The sequence below is a fragment of the Vigna unguiculata genome, chromosome 5, assembly GCF_037176805.1.
Source record: "Vigna unguiculata cultivar grain cowpea cultivar isolate G323 ecotype 2 chromosome 5, ASM3717680v1, whole genome shotgun sequence".
Classification (NCBI taxonomy): Eukaryota; Viridiplantae; Streptophyta; class Magnoliopsida; order Fabales; family Fabaceae; genus Vigna; species Vigna unguiculata.
The window spans coordinates 24,330,440-24,351,374 of record NC_140796.1 but is presented as its reverse complement, the minus strand read 5'-3'; the positions used below and the strand labels follow the sequence as shown (position 1 = coordinate 24,351,374).

The window sequence follows — 20,935 nt, the reverse complement described above, 5'->3', positions numbered from 1 at the left end:
TCCTCCTTAGGGAGTGGAGTTCTTTCAAGCCTTGTCTTGCCTTGGCAAGTGGCAGCATACACCACTCATCTTTAAGGTTGCCATGGCTTCTTCTAGCCTAGCCTTGTAGTGGTGTGAATCCTTCATTCCTCCCTTTTCCTTTGCTTTTCACTTTATGTTTCTTTACTCTTATTGGTTTATATTGTTTCTATTATATGTTTTTCCTTTTGGTTTCTTACTCTCCATCAATCCATTATCCTCCTCTCTAGAACGTTGGAAAGGAACCTTCACATCTAGATTGCTTGCTATCTTAATGTCCAATGGAGATTTCCTTGGTTTTCTTAATCAATCATCACCATATTCATTAATCTTATAAAAGAAATAAGATAATCCTACATCATTGTCTCTCCTTCCTCTCTAATTCACGTCTTCATCTTTTATCTATACTCATTTACACGTATGGTTTTTTGTTGGAGGCTTTGAAGTTTGTCCATAAGCTCCCTATGATAGTAGAAGGGTATGTTCCTTCTTATCATTGTACTTCTCAAATCATTTCAATATTAGGCTTGAGGATAATTAGAGAGTCTTCTTTCTTTCTCTAGGGAAGTCGACTAATACATGGCATTCACTTGGGGGCTTAATGTTGCTAAGGAGACCTTTCTTTCCTCACTTACTTGATGACACTTATAAAGTTGTTCTACTTTCATTTCCTAATCTAAGTATGGCTCTATATCTTTTTTCACATACCAATGAGGAAGGTCCACTCTAATCTCTCTTGGTGCATGCTCTCTTACTTCACGCTCCCTTTTGTGCACTCTTGGTGGAGGAGGTTGATAGTATTGATTAACAATTCTACTATCTTTCTCATAGTGTGTGATTTGTGTGGGAGTTTTGGAGCTTCTCCTTGATTGGCTACCAGTCCTCAATTTCTCTTGAATATTTTCCTCTTTTTGTCTAAGTATTCTAAGCTCTTCCTCTAGGATGGTAAGATGTGCATCCTTTTCAATTTTCTCTTTTTCTTTTAGAATTACCTTTGCTTCCTCTAAAGTTTAAGAGATTTTAGTTCTTGTGCCAAATGGTTTAAACTTGGTTGGGCCTCTTCACTAGAATCACTTCGAATTTGTTAGGATGGAGCTTGAGACATGATGAAGGATTGACCCCAACCAAGGATGGATGCAAATGCTTAAGAAGACTAAGCATGTTTAGAAAGGAAGTTCACTAATCCTTCATCCCTTTCATTTGTGTTTGCTATTTTTGATTCCCTAAGTTGACTTAGTTGAATCAACTTTAGTTGACTTGTTGACCTTTGACTAGGTTTGACTTGTTGACTATAGTTGACTTAACTTAAGCCAACATATTAATCTATGTTTATTTGCTTTGTAGGTTAATTAGGAGTAAGAAAGCAATGCTAGGTGGCGCATGGTGATTGGGGAGCATAAATGATGTGGAAGAGAGAGTAAAGCAAAGGCATAAAGCATAAAGTAAAAGGCATGAAGCAAGTGTACCTATGTACCTTTGGTCTCCTTTGTTTTTAGCACACTTTGGCCACTTTTTGGAGACATGTGAGACACATTCTTTGTCTCCTTTTGTGCTAGAACGAAATTAGTCTTGCACACACCATAGTTAGCTCTTTTGTCTCTCATTTTTGTAACCTTATTTGACCTAGTTTCTAGAAGCTAGGGTTAGGTTTTTGTAGAGACATCCTTAGGTATCTTTTATTTGCTTAGAGGCCCCTAAACTCTTCTATATAAGGGGTGCTCCTAGACATGTAAAAGGGTTGAACATTTTGAAATTAAAAAACTCTTGTGTCTCAACCATTTGTGAGAGTTTCCTCCCTTTGGGAGTGAATACTTTTAAGCCTTATCTTGCATAGCAAGTGGCGGCACACATCCACTCATCTTCAAGGATGCCATGGCTTCTAGCCTAGCCTTGTAGTGGCGTGCTTCTCACATTTTTACCATTTCTTTCCTTTCCATTTTATGTTTTCTTCTTCCTTTAATTGTTCTTGGTTTTCTATGGTTTATGTGCTTTCCATTTCCTTTTTGTTTTGAATCAACCCATCATCTTCTTCTATTGAGCTTTGTGAAAGGAACCTTCACATCTAGATAGCTTGCTATCTTAATGTCCAGTGGGGATTTCCCTTAGCTTTCTTAATCAACTCTCACCATATTCAATAATCTTAAAAAGGAACAAGATAATCCTTCATCATTTGGTATCTAGAGCTTTGGTTGTCCTTGAATATGGTGTTTTCATGTTCTAACCTTGTCTTGTGTAGCTATCTTTGAATAGTCCACATAAAAACAATGTTGGCAGAAATTGTTCACGATTTTAAAAGATTAAACTGCACCTGCTCAGTGGTCCAAAAATTACGTTCTTGATGTCCGAAGAAAGCTCTGTTAGTCTAGTTTTTAACAAAAAAAGAACCAATGCATTTGGAGTTCTGTGGAGAGAGTTATGATTGAAATAGTGAGCAAAGGTCAGAGCTGCCGAGATCACCGCGAATCAACATTTTTCAGGTTATGTTGGGCAGTTTTGGCTACTGTTTTTGTTACTCTTCTTACTCCTAAATGTTGTTGGATAACATGTCTTTGTGTGCTTAATCATTGACCTTCATTTCCAAAAGTTTAAATGCATGATAGGTACATGTTTGAGTCTTTAAATGTGCCTAACTTTTGCTTGAGTCATATGTCATATGTTAGCTTGAAGTTTTCTTATTCTTGTTTTTCCAAGTATTTGAATCTTGCTTTCACTTTATGTCTTGCTTGATGTATGCTCCATGAAATTGATTTTGGCCTAAAACTTGAGGAACTAAGTGTCCAAGCCACCTAAAACTCTTTCTCACCATTTTATGAAACTAGTTGTGAAAGAAGAAAAATTTGCACCAATTTTTGCCTAAAAACCGAGAGCAACCTTGCTCCTTGGTGAACTAAAAGTGTGTTTTTCACTAGGTGTTATGCTACTAGTTTTCATACTTGAGAATTGGGTGATATTGGCTAATTAGTTCCATGCTTTAACTTGGTTATGATCTTTCTTGGTGTATGCATGATTTAAGACTTGAAGATGCTTGTTAAGTGCTTTCCATAGAGTCTTTAAAATGCGCTTTTCTTGTTTTAGTCTTGTTAAAATTTTTGTCTCAAACTTTTCTTCTTTAGAGTTTAGCTTTCCTTGTTTTTGTGCTTTTCTTGCTTGTCACTAGGTGTTCTTTGTTTTGTCTTAGTAGTTTTCTTTTCTTGAAACTCTTGGGATGTTGTGGCCGAATCACTTGCCTTGCATTTGAAAGGTTTTGAACAAGTTTTTAAAAGTGTTTGCTTCACTCCTTTGGAGGAGCTTTGAGTGTAGCCTTGCCTTATTACTTTGGGAGAGTGATCTAAACACTTGGGTTACATTTTGGGTTGGAATTGGTCTCGGTTTCCATGTTGTCTAACTCCTAATTCATTTATTTTGTCTTGGCTTTGAGTGTTCTTTTGTAGGAATCATGGCAAGCTCATCAAATGCACCTACTCTAAACAAAAACAATACATTGATGAGATTACTTCGGGATTTGGAGTTCTCTAGGAAGGAGTCCTTTGAACAATTGAGAAAAGAAAAGGAGCAAAGTGACCTAAGAATCCAAGAGCACATTCAAAGGCTTGAAGCTAAAGAGCAAGAAAGAGAGGCTAGGAAAAGAGGGCATTCTAGGCGCAACCCATCACAAGAGAAGCAAACTCCAAAGATTCCTAAGTTCTATGGTGGAAGTGATCCAAAAATCTTCCTTGATTGGGAAGCTAAAGTTGATCAAATTTTCAATGAAAATCATGTAAAGGATCAAGCACAAGTTGATCTAGTAGTTTTAGAATTTTTGGACTATGCCAATACTTGGTGGCATAAAGTTTGTAAGAATTATGACCAAGGGCCACTCGCGGCTTCTTGGATGGACATTAAAACTCTTATGCGCGCTAGATTTGTTCCTCCCTCCTATAGGAAGGAACTTCTTTTGAAGCTCCAAAGGCTTCACCAAGGTTCTATGAGTGTGAGTGAGTACTTTAAAGAATTAGAGTCTCAAATGCGTAGGGTTGGAATAAAAGAAACTAACAAAGAGAAAATAAAAGATTTGTGAGTGGTCTTAGGAGAGACATACAAGACCAAGTAGAGTTGTATGAGTACTCCACTCTTGAAAATGTTTTCACACTTGCCCTTGGGATTGAAATTCAATTGAAAAGAAAAAGAAAGGCAAAGAAGAGTTACTCACCCAACTACTACTTTAGTCACTCATGGAAGGGAAAGGATAAAAAGAAACATGATAAGTTCCCTTCTAACTCTCATCAAGAACCACCAAGTAAAAGTAAGTCTCCAAGTGATCACATTCACCATTCCACTTCTTCAAGATCAAGTTCCATTAAATGTTTTAAATGTTTGGGTTATAATCACATTGCTTTAAATTGCCCAACCAAGAGGACCATGATCTTAAAGAAGAGTAATGATGTTGAAAGTGAACACTCATCTCCCCATTCTCTTTCAAAAGAATCTTCTTCCTCTAGTAAAACTAAATTTTTTGAGAAAGACCCTATGTTATTAAGGCGCATGATAAGTCAAGATCAAAGTGAGCTTGAGCCAACTCAAAGAGAAAACATTTTTCAATCTAGATGCAAAATTAACAAATGGGTTTGCTCTCTAATTATTGATGGAGGAAGTAGTACCAATGTAGCTAGCACAAGGTTGGTGGAAAAGCTTAGCTTAGAGACCATTCCTCATGCTAAGCCCTACAAGCTTGCTTGGATAAGTAAAGAGGGAGAAATAGATGTCAATAAACAAGTCCTAATTAACTTCTCTATAGGAAGTTACAAAGATGAGGTGCTATGTGATGTTGTTCCCATGGAAGTCACACATATCTTACTAGGTAGGCCATGGCAATTTGATAAACAAACTTTACATGATGGCCATACCAACCAATACATTTTCTTCAAAAATGGGAAAAAGACAACTTTACTACCTCTATCACCTCAAGAAGTTAATAAGGATAGAAATATAATAAGAAAAGATAAAGAAGAAAAACAAAAGGGGCAAGCTTTCACTAAGGTGTTACTTGCCTACAAAAAAATTCTTCCAAAGCAAGATGTACATCACCCTTCCTTCTCTTCCCAAGCCAAAAAGGAAGGCCCAAAGCACAAGCAAGAGAGGAAGAATAGTCTAGAAAACAAAGATGGCCTAACCAAAGCTAGGGGTAATACCCTTAGAAATGATGGAACAAGAGCTCATAAAAGGGAGGCGCAAATCCTCCCCCAAATCAAGTCAAGCTCCATCTACAAAGGCTTAAAGAATTTGTGGACAAATTCTCTCCAAGGAGGGGAGGATGATGAAGGATTGACCCCAACCAAGGATGGAGGCAAATGCTTAAGAAAACTAAGCATGTTTAGAAAGGAAGTTCACTAATCCTTCATCCCTTTCATTTGTGTTTGCTATTTTTGATTCCCTAAGTTGACTTAGTTGAATCAACTTTAGTTGACTTGTTGACCTTTGACTAGGTTTGACTTGTTGACTATAGTTGACTTAACTTAAGCCAACATGTTAATCTATGTTTATTTGCTTTGTAGGTTAATTAGGAGTAAGAAAGCAATGCTAGGTGGCGCATGGTGATTGGGGAGCATAAATGATGTGGAAGAGAGAGTAAAGTAAAGGCATAAAGCATAAAGTAAAAGGCATGAAGCAAGTGTACCTATGTACCTTTGGTCTCCTTTGTTTTTAGCACACTTTGGCCACTTTTTGGAGACATATGAGACACATTCTTTGTCTCCTTTTGTGCTAGAACGAAATTAGTCTTGCACCATAGTTAGCTCTTTTGTCTCTCATTTTTGTAACCTTATTTGACCTAGTTTCTAGAAGCTAGGGTTAGGTTTTTGTAGAGACATCCTTAGGTATCTTTTATTTGCTTAGAGGCCCCTAAACTCTTCTATATAAGGGGTGCTCCTAGACATGTAAAAGGGTTGAACATTTTGAAGTTAAAAAACTCTTGTGTCTCAACCATTTGTGAGAGTTTCCTCCCTTTGGGAGTGAATACTTTTAAGCCTTATCTTGCATAGCAAGTGGCGGCACACATCCACTCATCTTCAAGGATGCCATGGCTTCTAGCCTAGCCTTGTAGTGGCGTGCTTCTCACATTTTTACCATTTCTTTCCTTTCCATTTTATGTTTTCTTCTTCCTTTAATTGTTCTTGGTTTTCTATGGTTTATGTGCTTTCCATTTCCTTTTTGTTTTGAATCAACCCATCATCTTCTTCTATTGAGCTTTGTGAAAGGAACCTTCACATCTAGATAGCTTGCTATCTTAATGTCCAGTGGGGATTTCCCTTAGCTTTCTTAATCAACTCTCACCATATTCAATAATCTTAAAAAGGAACAAGATAATCCTTCATCAAGACATGCTTATAGTTTTTGAAAATAAGCAACGCACAAACAAAGTTGTATTTGAAAAAGAAATTCCTTAAGAGACTTAAGGATGCAAAAGGATCTTAAGTTCACTTCTAGGAAAAGGAGGATAATCACTAAGGATTACTTAATATCCAATCTTTTTCTATCCAAAGTTTACCTTATGCCCTCTTGCATCAAACTTCTCAAATGAGATTAGGTTTGATACACAAGTGGACACACTAAACTATAAACAATAAAGAAAGCAAGTAAACTGGCAACCCTAATGGTAAAGTAGAAGGCACTTGGAACCTTTAAGTCTTTACCAACTACAAGTGGTTCAACATTATAAGAGGTCCAAGTTAGGAGATGGGATTCAGCACCAAAGACTCCCTCAAAAGGCTTAACTTGGCCATGAGCTACAAAGGTAAAAATAAGACAATTTTACAACTCAAATAGCAATACAATCATGATGAAACTTGTTCCTTTCCAAGGAGTTTCACTCCTACTATTCTTGTCTCCTCCTTAAGGCTTTAAGATCCAAATAGGTCTCCACTCCCTTAGGATGCTACTCAAGGGTAGATTCTGTAAGTATTGAAATAGGGGAAATGCCAAGAAGGAGAGTTGAATTGGCTAATTAAAAAATAAGGTAACTTTTAAAAGCTTTAAACAATTTTAACTTGAATCAAATCTACCACAAAATGAGGATGCAAAAGCTATTAGACTACACACTTTTAATCTCAAAAACAGAGACAATCAATTGATTTCATTAAACAAATACAATACTATGTGAATTAACAGATTAAATCACAAAAACAATAAACAGAAAATATGGGAAAACTGCAGAAATGAAAATTTGTGATTTAAACCAAAACCAACATGAAGGATCAAACAAAATTTATTCTAACGAGTGATATAAAATGAGCAAAGCTTCAGATCGTGTCAGACCACACAAGAATAGCAAAAAGATTTTTAAACTCTAAAGTGAAAAACAAGTGAGAAGAGTTAGAGACATGCACAACACACAAGATTTTTATACTAGTTCACTTAAACCGGAGATACATTTAGTTTGTCAAGGCAACTCGAGCCTGACTTTGCACTATTTGAAATGATTTACAAAGTTTACAAGATTACACTTTCAAAATATGCAAATACACCACTTAAGACTCTTGAATCACACAAGAATCAACACAAGCACATCAAGACTACCCTTGCAGACTTGAAAACCCATCAAGCACAACCTAGGAGCTTAAGAAAATCAAACCTGAGTATGAACTCCAAGAATGATCCAAGATCAATCTTCAACAGCCACACATTTGTGTGATGATGAAAGAGAGAGTATTGCATTAATTCTTGAAAGTTTTCGCGCTCAAAATGGTAGTCCTTACCTCTCTTTCGAGAAAAATAGACTTTATAGTCAAATTGTTACAAAACTTCAACAGCTTGATTTTCGAATAAATCAGTTGATTTCACTTAACTTAAAGGAAATAAGTCGATTCCAAAATAAATCAACTATTCAATATGTAACAATTAAAACAACTACAACAAACCTTTTAATATGTTAAAAAGTCATTCAATAGATTAAAAGACACAATTTAACCTGTTGAAAAACATTTCAACAAATTAAAAGACACAAATAAGACCCTATACATTTATACAATGCTAAATGGTCTACAATATGAATTCCAATCTTTAAGCTTGTTTTCTTTATGAGTAATCCAAATATAGGACACACACATAAGGCTTGATCAACACGTGAAACACCAATCTTCACATCTTCATCAATTTAAACATGGTTCCAACATGTTTCAAGGCAATGGCTTCATGTTTCTTCATCAAATCTTCAAGCACCTAATCATCCAAGTCATTTGCGCTCACAATTTCACCTCCAAAGAAAGCTCCTACACCACAAACAAGCCTAAAACCGATAGGAAATCCAAGGAAAAAAGCAAGAAAAGGTCTTAAATGAAATAAGGCTTCACAAAAGAAGTTTTAACTTGGACAAAACCGTGAGCAACAAGGAAGAATAAGCAAGAAAATAAAGCCTAAGAACAAAGGTTAAGCACTCAAAAGAAAAACCTACAAAAAGGCACTAGAATGGATGCACAAAACCATAAATAACTAGAATAGAAGGCAGTGCTTCTTGTCTACACAAGCAATGAGCTAATGGTGCATTATGGACACTCTTTTAGAATCAAGGTCGAGACATATAGCTGTTGGAAAGTGTAGTATTCATCATTAAACGATGATCAAAATGCCATAAAAATTTCATACAAAACAAGATAGTGGTAGTGGTCATAAACACAAGCTTTTTCATCACTTTTGCTTTTTTTACTTTTGTACTTTTTTTTCATCTTTTTATTTTGCACCATTTGTCCAAACTGTTTTGCACTCTTTTTAAGTCCAACATTCAATACCGCTACACATCACAATTTGTTTTGAATATTTCTTTTGGAAGCTCAAAAGTTGAAGAACACAAAATGGAAGAAAAATCGACTAGAATCACAATAGAGTATGAAACTCAAGCAAACATAAGAGAAACTTAACTCTAAGAACTTGCCAATGATCTAATGACAAGTATGAACTCAAATATGCAAAGAAAAATCACTCAAATGGATGTATATAGTATAGTTCAAAAAATGACTACACATGACTACAAACATGGATGGATTTAAAAATAAAAAATGACCCAAAAATGATTATATGACCGAATATATATGAAAAATATTGAACAAAATTCAAAAGCACACAAAGCAACAAGTATATGGAAACTTAAGGTAAAAATCGAGTGGTTCCAAAGAAAAGAACAAAGTAGATCCATGAACACAAAATATGAAATGGTGGAAAAACAAGACAAGCAAGGAAACATATATAACAACACGTAAATGGAAGAAAATAAGATAACTAAGGACCAAGAAACTTAGTTCTTGTAGAACCAAAGCTCTTGATACCAAATGATAGCCTCTTCCTTAAGCTAGTTTAGGTCAAAGCATGAACATGATGGCTATAGAGGTGAATGGCATGGAAGCTATAGAAATGGGTGAAGGATGCTTTCAGTTTGTGGTGGGATGGATATGGTTAATGGTTCTCTTGAGAGGTTGGGTCAACTCTAGAGAAGAATGGCTAGATGAGACCATTTGGGATGGTTTAGCCTTGACTTATAGACATGTTAAGAATGACTCAATATTTTGGCAGCATTTTATTACATATCTCAAAGTGATTTTACAAAGGGGGAGACACCTCTATTTTATATGAGAAAGTGACTCCAAAATATGTAGACACAAAACCTTAAAAATCCTTCCATGGCCACCAAAGGTACAAGGATACATGTCTAGAAATCCTCTCCATTGAAAGGAGGACATATGGTTGTAACACCCCATTTAAACAATAAACGTAATTAAAGGAAGTGTTACACAAAAGAATACATAAGCACAGTTCTGGAGTTCAAACACCACTCTTTACAAAACCCCAAGGCACACCACGATGCCAAAAAGGAACAAGATATCAAGTTTTATAGAATCAGATAGTAATTTAACGAACAGACTAATACATGGGCCATAGCCCTAAAGAAAATCCAATAAGAACATGAAGTCCAACCCAAATAGACTATGCAGCGGAATCATCTCTTCCATGTTGACCTCGAGTACCTCTCGCATCTGCTCCCATCAATAAATTGATGATCATCGCAAAAGTAGAAGAACAACATACAAGCAATCAAACAAGCAAAGGGTAAGCTAGAGTAGAAAACAAATTATCATGCAGTCACAAACTATTACCCAATCCAAGCAGTCTTTATATATATCACCCAAACATGTTATGACTTTCTCAAACAATACACTAGATTCATCCGGAACATAAAATCTAGTCGGATTCAGCGGATGCTTGCACTTGTGGTGGATATCTCTGCTCACCCCCGAGCTAAATATTAAAATTGTTACAATGTTTCAATCCATCACACACAAGGTTAGCCCTAAATGAGTTTCAGGCCTCTTGCTACTCTCACTACAAGAGTCAGTTCGCTCTAAGTGAGACTAAATGACTCCTTAGAGTGTCAAGATCCAACCTTACCTTGAATCCTTACCAAACTATATAGATGGGGCACCACCATGGACACCCATTAACAGGGGCCATGGAATTACGTCCCGACCACTGAAGCACGACCCTGAAACCTCACCTAGAGATTTCAAGGAATTACGCACTGACCATGGACCAATCATAATTAAACAGCCAAGTAATATTTAACATGCATGCATAAATCTCATGTCAACCTTTACAATCCATCCTCATTTATATTCCATGTTGAATCCATTCCATTCACCCTTTCCCAAATCATGAACGTAGAAGTGTATTTCATACCGACACCATGCAATATTCATTAACCAACCTTCACTAATGTCTCATATCAAATCCATACCAAACTCATAATTTTAATTCCATGAATCATCTCATACGTAGTTCATGCTTACATCATGTTACAAGCATAAAGTCATCATTTGGGAAAAGAGAAACATCAGAGCCAACCACATTCTTGCCCAACTTCTCGCTCAAGCAGAAAGGTCTCGCTCAAGCGAGAAGGACTCTCGCTCAGGCGAGCTCCTTTCGCCTAGGCGAGAGCTCGACTTCCAGAATAGTGGCCTTACACGCATTCTCGCTTAGGCGAGACTCTCCTCGCCTGAGCGAGACGTTCGCTCGCTCAAAAATAAAGTTGGTCGCCTAGGCGACAACTCGCGTAGAATAGCCTGGGCGAGCCTCTGTTAATCTCGCCTAGGCGAGACAAGCTCGCTCGGGCGAGAAGACCAGTGCTCACCACTGTTCTCGCGTGCAACAAACAAGCATTCAGACTAAATAATGTTTAAACAAGTTTCCAATTAAAAACATCAATCAAGTCATGCCATCATGAAACGGAAGCGAAGCAAGCAACAAATCAAAATAAACAGGCGAACCCTAGCTTCCCGTACCTGGAAATGGCTAGCACAAGACCTCGACTCTAAACAGTGGGACACGACAACTCAAGGAACGACTTAAGGAGCTGGAAAAATTGAAGGAACAACGAGGATATAAGTTACCCAGAGTAACAGTAGCAAAAAATGCAAGCACGGATGAGGAAACACTTACATAAAGAAGAAACGAACTGGTTTGAACTTGCTGGACCAAGGTGGTACGGAACCCTAGCAGAGAGGGAGACGACTGCAGCTCTGAGGTTTTCTAAAAGAGTAGAATTAGTGAGTTAGGGCAGACTTAGGGTTGGGTTTTATCCTTTGGGCCAACCCTAAGCCCATCTGATTTGGAATGGCCCTTTAAAATAAGGCATAAAAAAATAAGTGGGCCTTACAATGACCACTACTTGTAGAAAAGTTTCTCCATTCCTAGAGTGTCATGTGGAAAGTTACTTTTTCAAAAAGCAACTCCACCAGTAAAGTGACACATGGCCACTACCTCAACTAAGAGCTTGCCACATGACCAACACTCTTAAAGTGGGACACCTTCTACCTAGGCACCAAGCTAGGGCTATAAAACTTAATAACCCATGATTAGCCTTAAGCTAGATCCAAATCTTGGGTCAACTTTGGGTATTGACTTTTGTTGACCCAAGTTTTACCAAAAACCCTACATTGCTTGGCCCTTAATACAAGGTCTAAAAAGGAAATGCTACACTACTTGGCCCATAATACAAGGCCTAACATATTCCTACTCTACTATATGTGCTCCAAAATGGCCTAAGAGTAAGAGATTTGTTCCATCTTGCATAAATGACCTTAACTCTTTTTGAATGTGCTTGGTCATGGCTAGGGGGTATGTCATCAATGAACATGGTCGTGAACGTGGTCAAAACTATTGTGGGCAGTGAAATTTGTTGTCCGTAAATCTTCCAAATTATATAATCTGGAACCAAAAATTATACATGAGTGATTCAACATGTGTGATTCATGAAAATGTTTAATATCTTAAACATAAATCACTGAATTTTCACAAAAAAATGTTTAATGGTTTTTGAAAACTTTTTAAAAAGTTTAATAGACAAATTAATCAATTATCTTTTGTAATACTTAATTAATTATCATAAGTTAGATAATTAATTATAATTAGTAATAACGGTTTGGTAAAAAAATCACTTTCAGTTATAATCGATTTTTTTTCTTTTTTTAGTGGATTATGTGGAAATATGTGACGCCCCGACTACTATACTAAATAATTATTATTTGATAAAAAGATATGGAATCAATTTTTTTTCCATACGATTATCCTTGAGAGAACATTAATAATAACATAACTTCATATTCATATATGTAGTTTGCATCTATGTAATTGTTCATGAAATATTACAAAAATATATATTTGTTAATATTAAGAGTCCTACATCAGAATAGAAGATTTTCTATATTTTTAACATCTCCTAAAGATATTAATAGAAATTATCCATGAGTCAATCTTCAGAGGATCCACCAATAATATCCCGAACAACTCTCACTGAGCAGGTTCCTCTTCTGCTCATGCAACAGGTACATATGAAAGAAAAATATGAAAGGAGTGAGGTCTTTATAAGCCTTAAATATCAATCTTAATAAACTCAATAAACAATGCAGACACCGGGGGCCTAGATTTGAACCTATAACCACAAAACTTGATCTTGTTTTACCAGACATATGGATCCATATTTCACTTTTGATGATCCAATCTGAACATCAAAAGTTGTTTTGGGAAGTGATTAGGTAGTTGAGTATTTCTCATAAAATATTGGTACAATCATAATTATTTCTTTCTCGAGAATACTAGCCATTCATCGGCTCACAAAAGAGATATATACTCACTACCTAACCTTGGCGATGTCGAGCAGGTATCGGATAGTCCCAAGTTTGGCCTATGAATATCCTAGTCCAGGGCGCTATTCTGAACTATCCAGATATTCACCTACTTGGTAAAACTTCCTTAGACCCCACCATGGTCCCTGCCTTTCATCCCGCAGTGTACCAAACTGTGACTTCCCAAATACAAACACTTTGACACGGGTTTAATCTCAACTTATTGAAACCAACTTAACTCTCACTCAACTGACATACTCTTGGATATTTTCAAGGGTCATAAAATGTTATGACTATCAAATCATGTCATTGTATAAACTATACACAAAGAATATAAAACAACGATTAAATGTACATGCAATTTTTCTTCTATCAAAGCTCACTAAATAAAATAATATATACTTTCACTTCACATTTATTTATTTTTAATTGTAAAAATAATGATAAAATAAGAATCAAAGCAAGAACTTTAAATAAATAATTAGATAAGGGTAAGAACGTTATAATTAAACAAAAATATAAATTAAACAGGACCAGTACGTAATTGGAGATTAAATAAAATAAAATAAATAAACAGGACCAGTGCGTAACTGGAGATAAATAAAATAAAATAAAATAAACAGGACCAGTGCGTAACTGGAGATAAATAAAATAAAATAAAATAAGCAGGACCAGTGCGTGACTGGAGGTAAATAAAATAAAATAAATAAACAGGACCAGTGCGTAACTGGAGATAAATAAAATAAAATAAATAAATAGGACCAGTGCGTAACTGGAGGTAAATAAAATAAAATAAATAAACAGGACCAGTGCGTAACTGGAGATAAATAAAATAAATAAAATAAATAAATAGGACCAGTGCGTAACTGGAGATAAATAAAATAAACTAAATAAACAGGACCAGTGCGACTGGAGATAAATAAAATAAAATAAATAACCAGGAACAGTGCGTAACTGAAGACAAATAAAATAAAATAAATAAATAGGACCAGTGCGTAACTGGAGATAAATAAAATAAAATAAATAAATAGGACCAGTGCGTAACTGGAGGTAAATAAAATAAAATAAATAAACAGGATCAGTGCGTAACTAAAAATTAAATAAAATAAATAAACAGAATCAATACATATTTGGAGATTAAATAAAATAAATAAATAAACAGGATCAGTATATAATTGGAGATTAAATAAAATAAATATAAGAGGATAATAAATGAAAATAAGTTAAATGAAAGTAAAAAGAATAATATATGAGTCAAAATAAATAAAAGATTAATATAAAACCCATGAGCTTATCAAGATTAATATATAAAAGCTTAACCTCACTCCCCCTTACCTTATTGATTGAAGGGCACACTAATAATCTTTGAAGAAGACTAAGATATCTTTGAATCTTTGCTCTATACTTTCTTTCCCTCTCTTATTTCTCTTCCTCTTTCTCTCTCTCTCCTTTCTTTCTCTTTCTCTTTTTCTTTCTCCTTTCTTTCTCTCTCTCCCTCCTTTCTTTCTTTCTTTCTTTCTTTCTTTCTCACTTTCTCACTTTCTCACTTTCTCACCTCACCGTAACTTCTCTCATTCCATATATATATATAAAGCAAAGCATGTGCATGTTTATCCAAATCATCATTATCCTCCTTTTTTTTTCTTCTTATCTTTTCTTCTTATCTTCTTATCCTTTCTTATTCTTTTCTTTTTTTTTCTTTTTCTTTTCTATATTATTTTTTTTTTCTCTTTTAAAAATTCTTCATATATATTTTATTATTATTTTTTTTACACACACCTATTTAATTAAAATATTTTTACCTAATATATACATATATATATATATATAATATTTGTTTTGTTTTATTCTTATTGTTATTTTCAATAAGTAAAATTACATCATGATAAAATATATTTTTTAATGTTTAAAATGCATTTAGATAAAATATGAAACATTAGTAAAAATATAAGATTTTCTAATTGTTTTATTTAAAATAAATAATACAGTTTATTAAAAAAAAGGGATGTTACATTTCTCCCCTTCTTTTAGGAATTTCGTCCCCGAAATTCACGTGGTTGCAAAAAGATGGGGATACATCTCTCTCATATTACTTTCTAATTCCCAAGTTGCATCACCTTCATCTTGTTGATTCCACAATACCTTTACCAAAGGTATGTCCTTTCCCCGAAGTTGTTTAATCCTTCGATCTCCAATCCTTACAGGAAGCACATCATAAGTAAGGTTTTCTCGTATTTGTACTATATCAGGTTCTATCACATGAAAAGAGTCATGAATATATTTACGAAGTTGAGACACATGAAAAACATTATGAAGTTTTGAAAGGTTTGGAGGTAAAGCAATTTGGTATGCGACAGAACCAATTCTTTTAAGGATTTGATAAGGACCTATGAATTTGGGTGTAAGTTTTCTAGATTTGAGAGCTCTACCAACCCCAGTTACAGGTGTAACTTTTAAGAAAACATGATCTCCTTCTTCAAACTCAAGGGGTTTTCTTCGTTTGTCATAGTAACTTTTCTGCCTATCTTGAGAAGTTTTCATCTTTTCCCTGATCATTTTAATCTTCTCAGTTGCTTGTTGAATTACCTCTGGACCCAAAACTAAGGAATTTCCATTCTCATACCAACACAACGGGGTTCTACACCTTCTCCCATATAGAGCCTCATATGGAGTCATTCCTATGCTTGAGTGGAAACTGTTATTATAAGTGAACTCTATAAGTGGTAGAAATTTCTCCCAACTTTCAGTTTGTTCTAAAACACAGGCTCTCAACAAGTCTTCTAAAGATTGGATAGTCCTTTCTGATTGTCCATCAGTTTGAGGGTGATAAGCTGAACTAAGCCTAACTTTTGTTCCCAAGGCTTTTTGTAAGTTATCCCAAAATCTAGATGTGAAACGAGGGTCTCTATCAGAAATTATACTAGAAGGTACTCCATGTAGCTTGATAATTTCTTTTATGTACAAATGAGCTAACTTTTCTAAGGAAAATCTAATGTTAATAGGTAAAAAGTGAGCAGATTTTGTTAACCTATCCACAATGACCCAAATTGCATCATGACCTGACACAGTCTTTGGTAAACCTGTCACAAAATCCATGGATATGCTTTCCCATTTCCATTCTGGGACATCTAAGGACTGTAGTTCCCCATAAGGCTTTCTATGTTCAACTTTTGTTTTCTGACACACTAGACAACGTGCAACAAACTCCACCACTTCTTTCTTCATCCCAGACCACCAAAACATTTTCTTCAAGTCTTGATACATCTTTGTAGTACCCGGATGAATACTTAAGCTACTCTTATGAGCTTCCTCCATTATCAACTTTCTCAACTCTTCTTTTGCAGGTATGCAAATTCTATCTCTAAACTTGATGATTCCATTTGAATCCTTGTGAAATTCAGATTCCTTTCCTTCAACTTTTGCTATCAACTTTTCTTGTAAAAATTTATCTATTTCTTGAGCTCTTTTTATTTCTTCTAAGAATTCACTTGATATTTTTAACATTCCTAAGCATATGCTATTAGGTCTAAGTTTTACAGCTAAGTTCAAGTCTCTGAATGATTCTATCAGATCCAATTCCTTCACCATCATCATGGATGCATGTATAGACTTTCGACTCAAAGCATCTGCAACAACATTTGCTTTCCCAGGGTGATATTACAACTCAAAGTCGTAATCTTTAAGAAATTCCATCCATCTACGTTGTCTCATGTTTAGTTCTTTCTGATCAAAAAGGTACTTCAAACTTTTATGGTCACTAAAAACTTCAAACCTTGCTCCATACAAGTAATGTCTCCATATTCCTTCACCATCATCATGGATGCATGTATAGACTTTCGACTCAAAGCATCTGCAACAACATTTGCTTTCCCAGGGTGATATTGCAACTCAAAGTCGTAATCTTTAAGAAATTCCATCCATCTACGTTGTCTCATGTTTAGTTCTTTCTGATCAAAAAGGTACTTCAAACTTTTATGGTCACTAAAAACTTCAAACCTTGCTCCATACAAGTAATGTCTCCATATTTTCAATGCAAACACCACTGCAACTAATTCCAAATCATGTGTAGGATAATTAAGCTCATGTTGCTTGAGTTGCCGTGAAGCATAAGCTGCAACTTTTCTTTCTTGCATCAACACACATCCTAATCCTTGTCCACATGCATCACAATATACCTCAAAATTTTTTGTAGGATCAGGAAGGATTAAAACAGGTGCAGATGTTAATTTTTTCTTCAACTCTTGAAAACTAAACTCACATGCTTCATTCCATTCGAAAGGTTTTCCCTTACGTGTTAACTTAGTCAAAGGCAATGCTAATTTAGAAAATCCTTCAATGAATTTTCTATAGTAGCCTGCTAATCCTAAGAAACTACGTATTTCTGTGATATTCTTTGGTTGTTCCCAAAGCAATACCGCTTGAACCTTTGAGGGGTCAACTGCAATGCCATTTTGTGATATCACATGACCCAAAAATTGAACTTCTCTCAACCAGAATTAACACTTTGACCATTTTCCATACAATTGTCTTTCTCTTAGAATTTGTAACACAATCCTCAAATGTCTCTCATGTTCTTCATGATTTTTGGAATAAATTAAAATGTCGTCAATGAAAACAACCACAAATTTATCCAAAAATTCATGAAAAATACGGTTCATATAATCCATAAAAATGGCAGGAGCATTGGTCACACCAAAAGGCATTACCAAGTACTCATAATGACCGTATCTTGTCCTAAATGTTGTCTTTTGAATATCTTCCGCCTTGACTCGAATGTGATGATAGCCAGATTTTAAGTCAATTTTGGAATATACCACAGCTCCTCTCAATTGATCCATCAAATCATCAATCCTTGGTAGGGGGTATTTGTTCTTAATGGTGATTTTGTTAAGCTGACGATAATCCACACACAACCTCATCGTGCCATCCTTTTTCTTGACTAACAATACTGGCGCACCCCAAGGAGAAACACTAGGTCTGATGAATTGTTTATCCAATAACTCTTCTATTTGTTTTTTCAACTTTGCTAACTCTAGAGGTGACATCCTATAAGGGGCTATAGACACAGGTCTTGATCCTGGTACCAAGTCTATAGTGAATTCTATTTCTCTTTGTGGAGGTAACCCAGGGACATCCTCAGGGAAAACATCAAGATACTCACAAACAACAGGAAACTTATTAATGTTTGGAATTTCCTTGACTTTTAAAGAAGTTAAGATCATGTATACTTGAGATCCTTTTGGGATTTCATTGTGGTTGGTAGTACTCTCTTTTAATTCTTTTGAGTCAAAAACTTCATCTATGTGTGATTCAAAAATTAAAGTCTTATCGTGACAGTTTAGGAGAACATGGTTGGAAGATAACCAGTCCATTCCAAGAACAATATCCAAATGAGACAAGGGTAGACATATAAGATTTACAGAAAATTTTCTATTCCCTATAGAAATATGACAATTTGTGCATGCAAGTGAAGTGGTGACTGGAACATTGGTAGGTGTAGACACAATTAAATCATATGGCAATAAAGAGACATGTAACTTTATATGTTTGACACATTCATGTGATATGAAAGAATGAGTAGCACCTGAATCATATAGTACATTAACGAGGTGACCATTTATGATGCATTTACCTTGGATTAAATCTTCAGATTGAACAGCTTCAGTACCATTCATCGTGAAGACTCTCCCAGTTGTCTTTGGTCTTCCAAGTTGATTCTTTCCTCTGTTGATGCTTCCTCCACTTCCTTGCTCCTTAATTAACTCTTTGCATTCATTACGATAATGACCCAACTTCCCACAATTGAAGCAAGTTATAGTCCGAGTGGCGCAGTTTCTAGACAGATAAGTTCCTCCACAGTGGAAACATTTGATAGGGTGGGTTGCGCCTGAATTATTGGTAGTAGAGGAATGTCTTTGTCCTGAAGAATTCCACGAAGTATGAGATGGACGTTGGTAGGGTTTCTTATTATTAAAATCATTTCTTTTGTGCCTCAAAGGCCCTCCTTGCCTCCATTGAGTTTGTCTTGCCTTAGTATCATCCTCATAAATCCTACAACGGTTTACAAGAGTGGGAAAAGAAGAAATCTCTAAATAACCAACTGCTTGTTTAATATCAGGTCTCAGTCCACTTTCAAACTTGGAACAACGGGAACGTTCATCAACTCTATCATGAAAGTAAGGACAAAACTTTGACAACTCGTCAAACTTTGCTGCATATTCTCCTACAGACATGATTCCTTGATGAAGATTAAGGAATTCAACTTCTTTCCTCCTTCGAAGATCCTCTGGAAAATATTTTTCCAGAAACTTTTGTTTGAAGGTTTCCCAAGTAATTTGTCTCCCTTCATCCTCCAATTGTTGTTTTGTAAATCTCCACCAGTTTTCAGCTTCTTCAATGAGCATAAATGTAGCAAATGTGACTCTATTTGCATCTGCACACGTCATTGCGATGAAAATTTTCTCAATTTCTGCTATCCATGATTGAGCACCTTCAGGATTAAATCCCCCTTTAAATTTTTGTGGATTATTTCTGCGAAAAGTTTCTAATCCTTGATTTTCCATGGGTTCAACATTTTGTTTTTGGCTCATATTTTCCAGGACAATTGTCATTCTTTCCAACAACTCATTGGTAATGTTTGGTCCGTTATCCATCTTTTCCTTAATGAACAATTTCCTTAGTTTTCTTTAGATTTTTTTTTAACTATTGTTAAAACTTATCCTTACTACAAATATTACTTGTTGTTATTACTTACTTTTATTAGTCTACTTATCTTGCATTTCTCTTTTACAAGAAAAATGTAAGAACAAACAACTTGCACCTTTACTTACTAGTAGAGACTACAAACATGGAAGACCCCATACCCAAGGTCTTGACAGAAGGAACTGCTCTGATACCACTCAATGTGACGTCCCGACTACTATACTAAATAATTATTATTTGATAAAAAGATATGGAATCAATTTTTTTTTCCATACGATTATCCTTGAGAGAACATTAATAATAACATAACTTCATATTCATATATGTAGTTTGCATCTATGTAATTGTTCATGAAATATTACAAAAATATATATTTGTTAATATTAAGAGTCCTACATCAGAATAGAAGATTTTCTATATTTTTAACATCTCCTAAAGATATTAATAGAAATTATCCATGAGTCAATCTTCAGAAGATCCACCAATAATATCCCGAACAACTCTCACTGAGCAGGTTCCTCTTCTGTACATGCAACAGGTACATATGAAAGAAAAATATGAAAGGAGTGAGGTCTTTATAAGCCTTAAATATCAATCTTAATAAACTCAATAAACAATGCAGACACCGGGGGCCTAGATTTGAACCTATAACCACAAAACTTGATCTTGTTTTACCAGACATATGGATCCATATTTCACTTTTGATGATCCAATCTGAACATCAAAAGTTGCTTTGGGAAGTGATTAGGTAGTTGAGTATTTCTCATAAAATATTGGTACAATCATAATTATTTCTTTCTCGAGAATACTAGCCATTCATCGGCTCACAAAAGAGATATATACTCACTACCTAACCTTGGCGATGCCGAGCAGGTATCGGATAGTCCCAAGTTTGGCCTATGAATATCCTAGTCCAGGGCGCTATTCTGAACTATCCAGATATTCACCTACTTGGTAAAACTTCCTTAGACCCCACCATGGTCCCTGCCTTTCATCCCGCAGTGTACCAAACTGTGACTTCCCAAATACAAACACTTTGACACGGGTTTAATCTCAACTTATTGAAACCAACT

At 35.3% G+C, this 20,935-nt stretch overlaps 1 protein-coding gene and 1 pseudogene across 1 annotated transcript; both read right to left on the bottom strand.

The window, feature by feature from the left end:
• Positions 1-15,168: 15,168 nt before the first annotated feature.
• LOC146886265 (uncharacterized) lies at positions 15,169-15,836 on the bottom strand (annotated as a pseudogene).
• A 1,064-nt stretch (positions 15,837-16,900) lies between these two features.
• Positions 16,901-19,813, bottom strand: LOC146886264 (uncharacterized). The gene is made up of 2 exons (XM_085673366.1): positions 18,118-19,813; positions 16,901-17,598 (listed from the first exon to the last, which is right to left on the bottom strand). Exons 1-2 carry the CDS (start codon positions 19,811-19,813, stop codon positions 16,901-16,903), a joined length of 2,394 nt encoding a protein of 797 aa, XP_085529492.1.
• Positions 19,814-20,935: the final 1,122 nt, after the last annotated feature.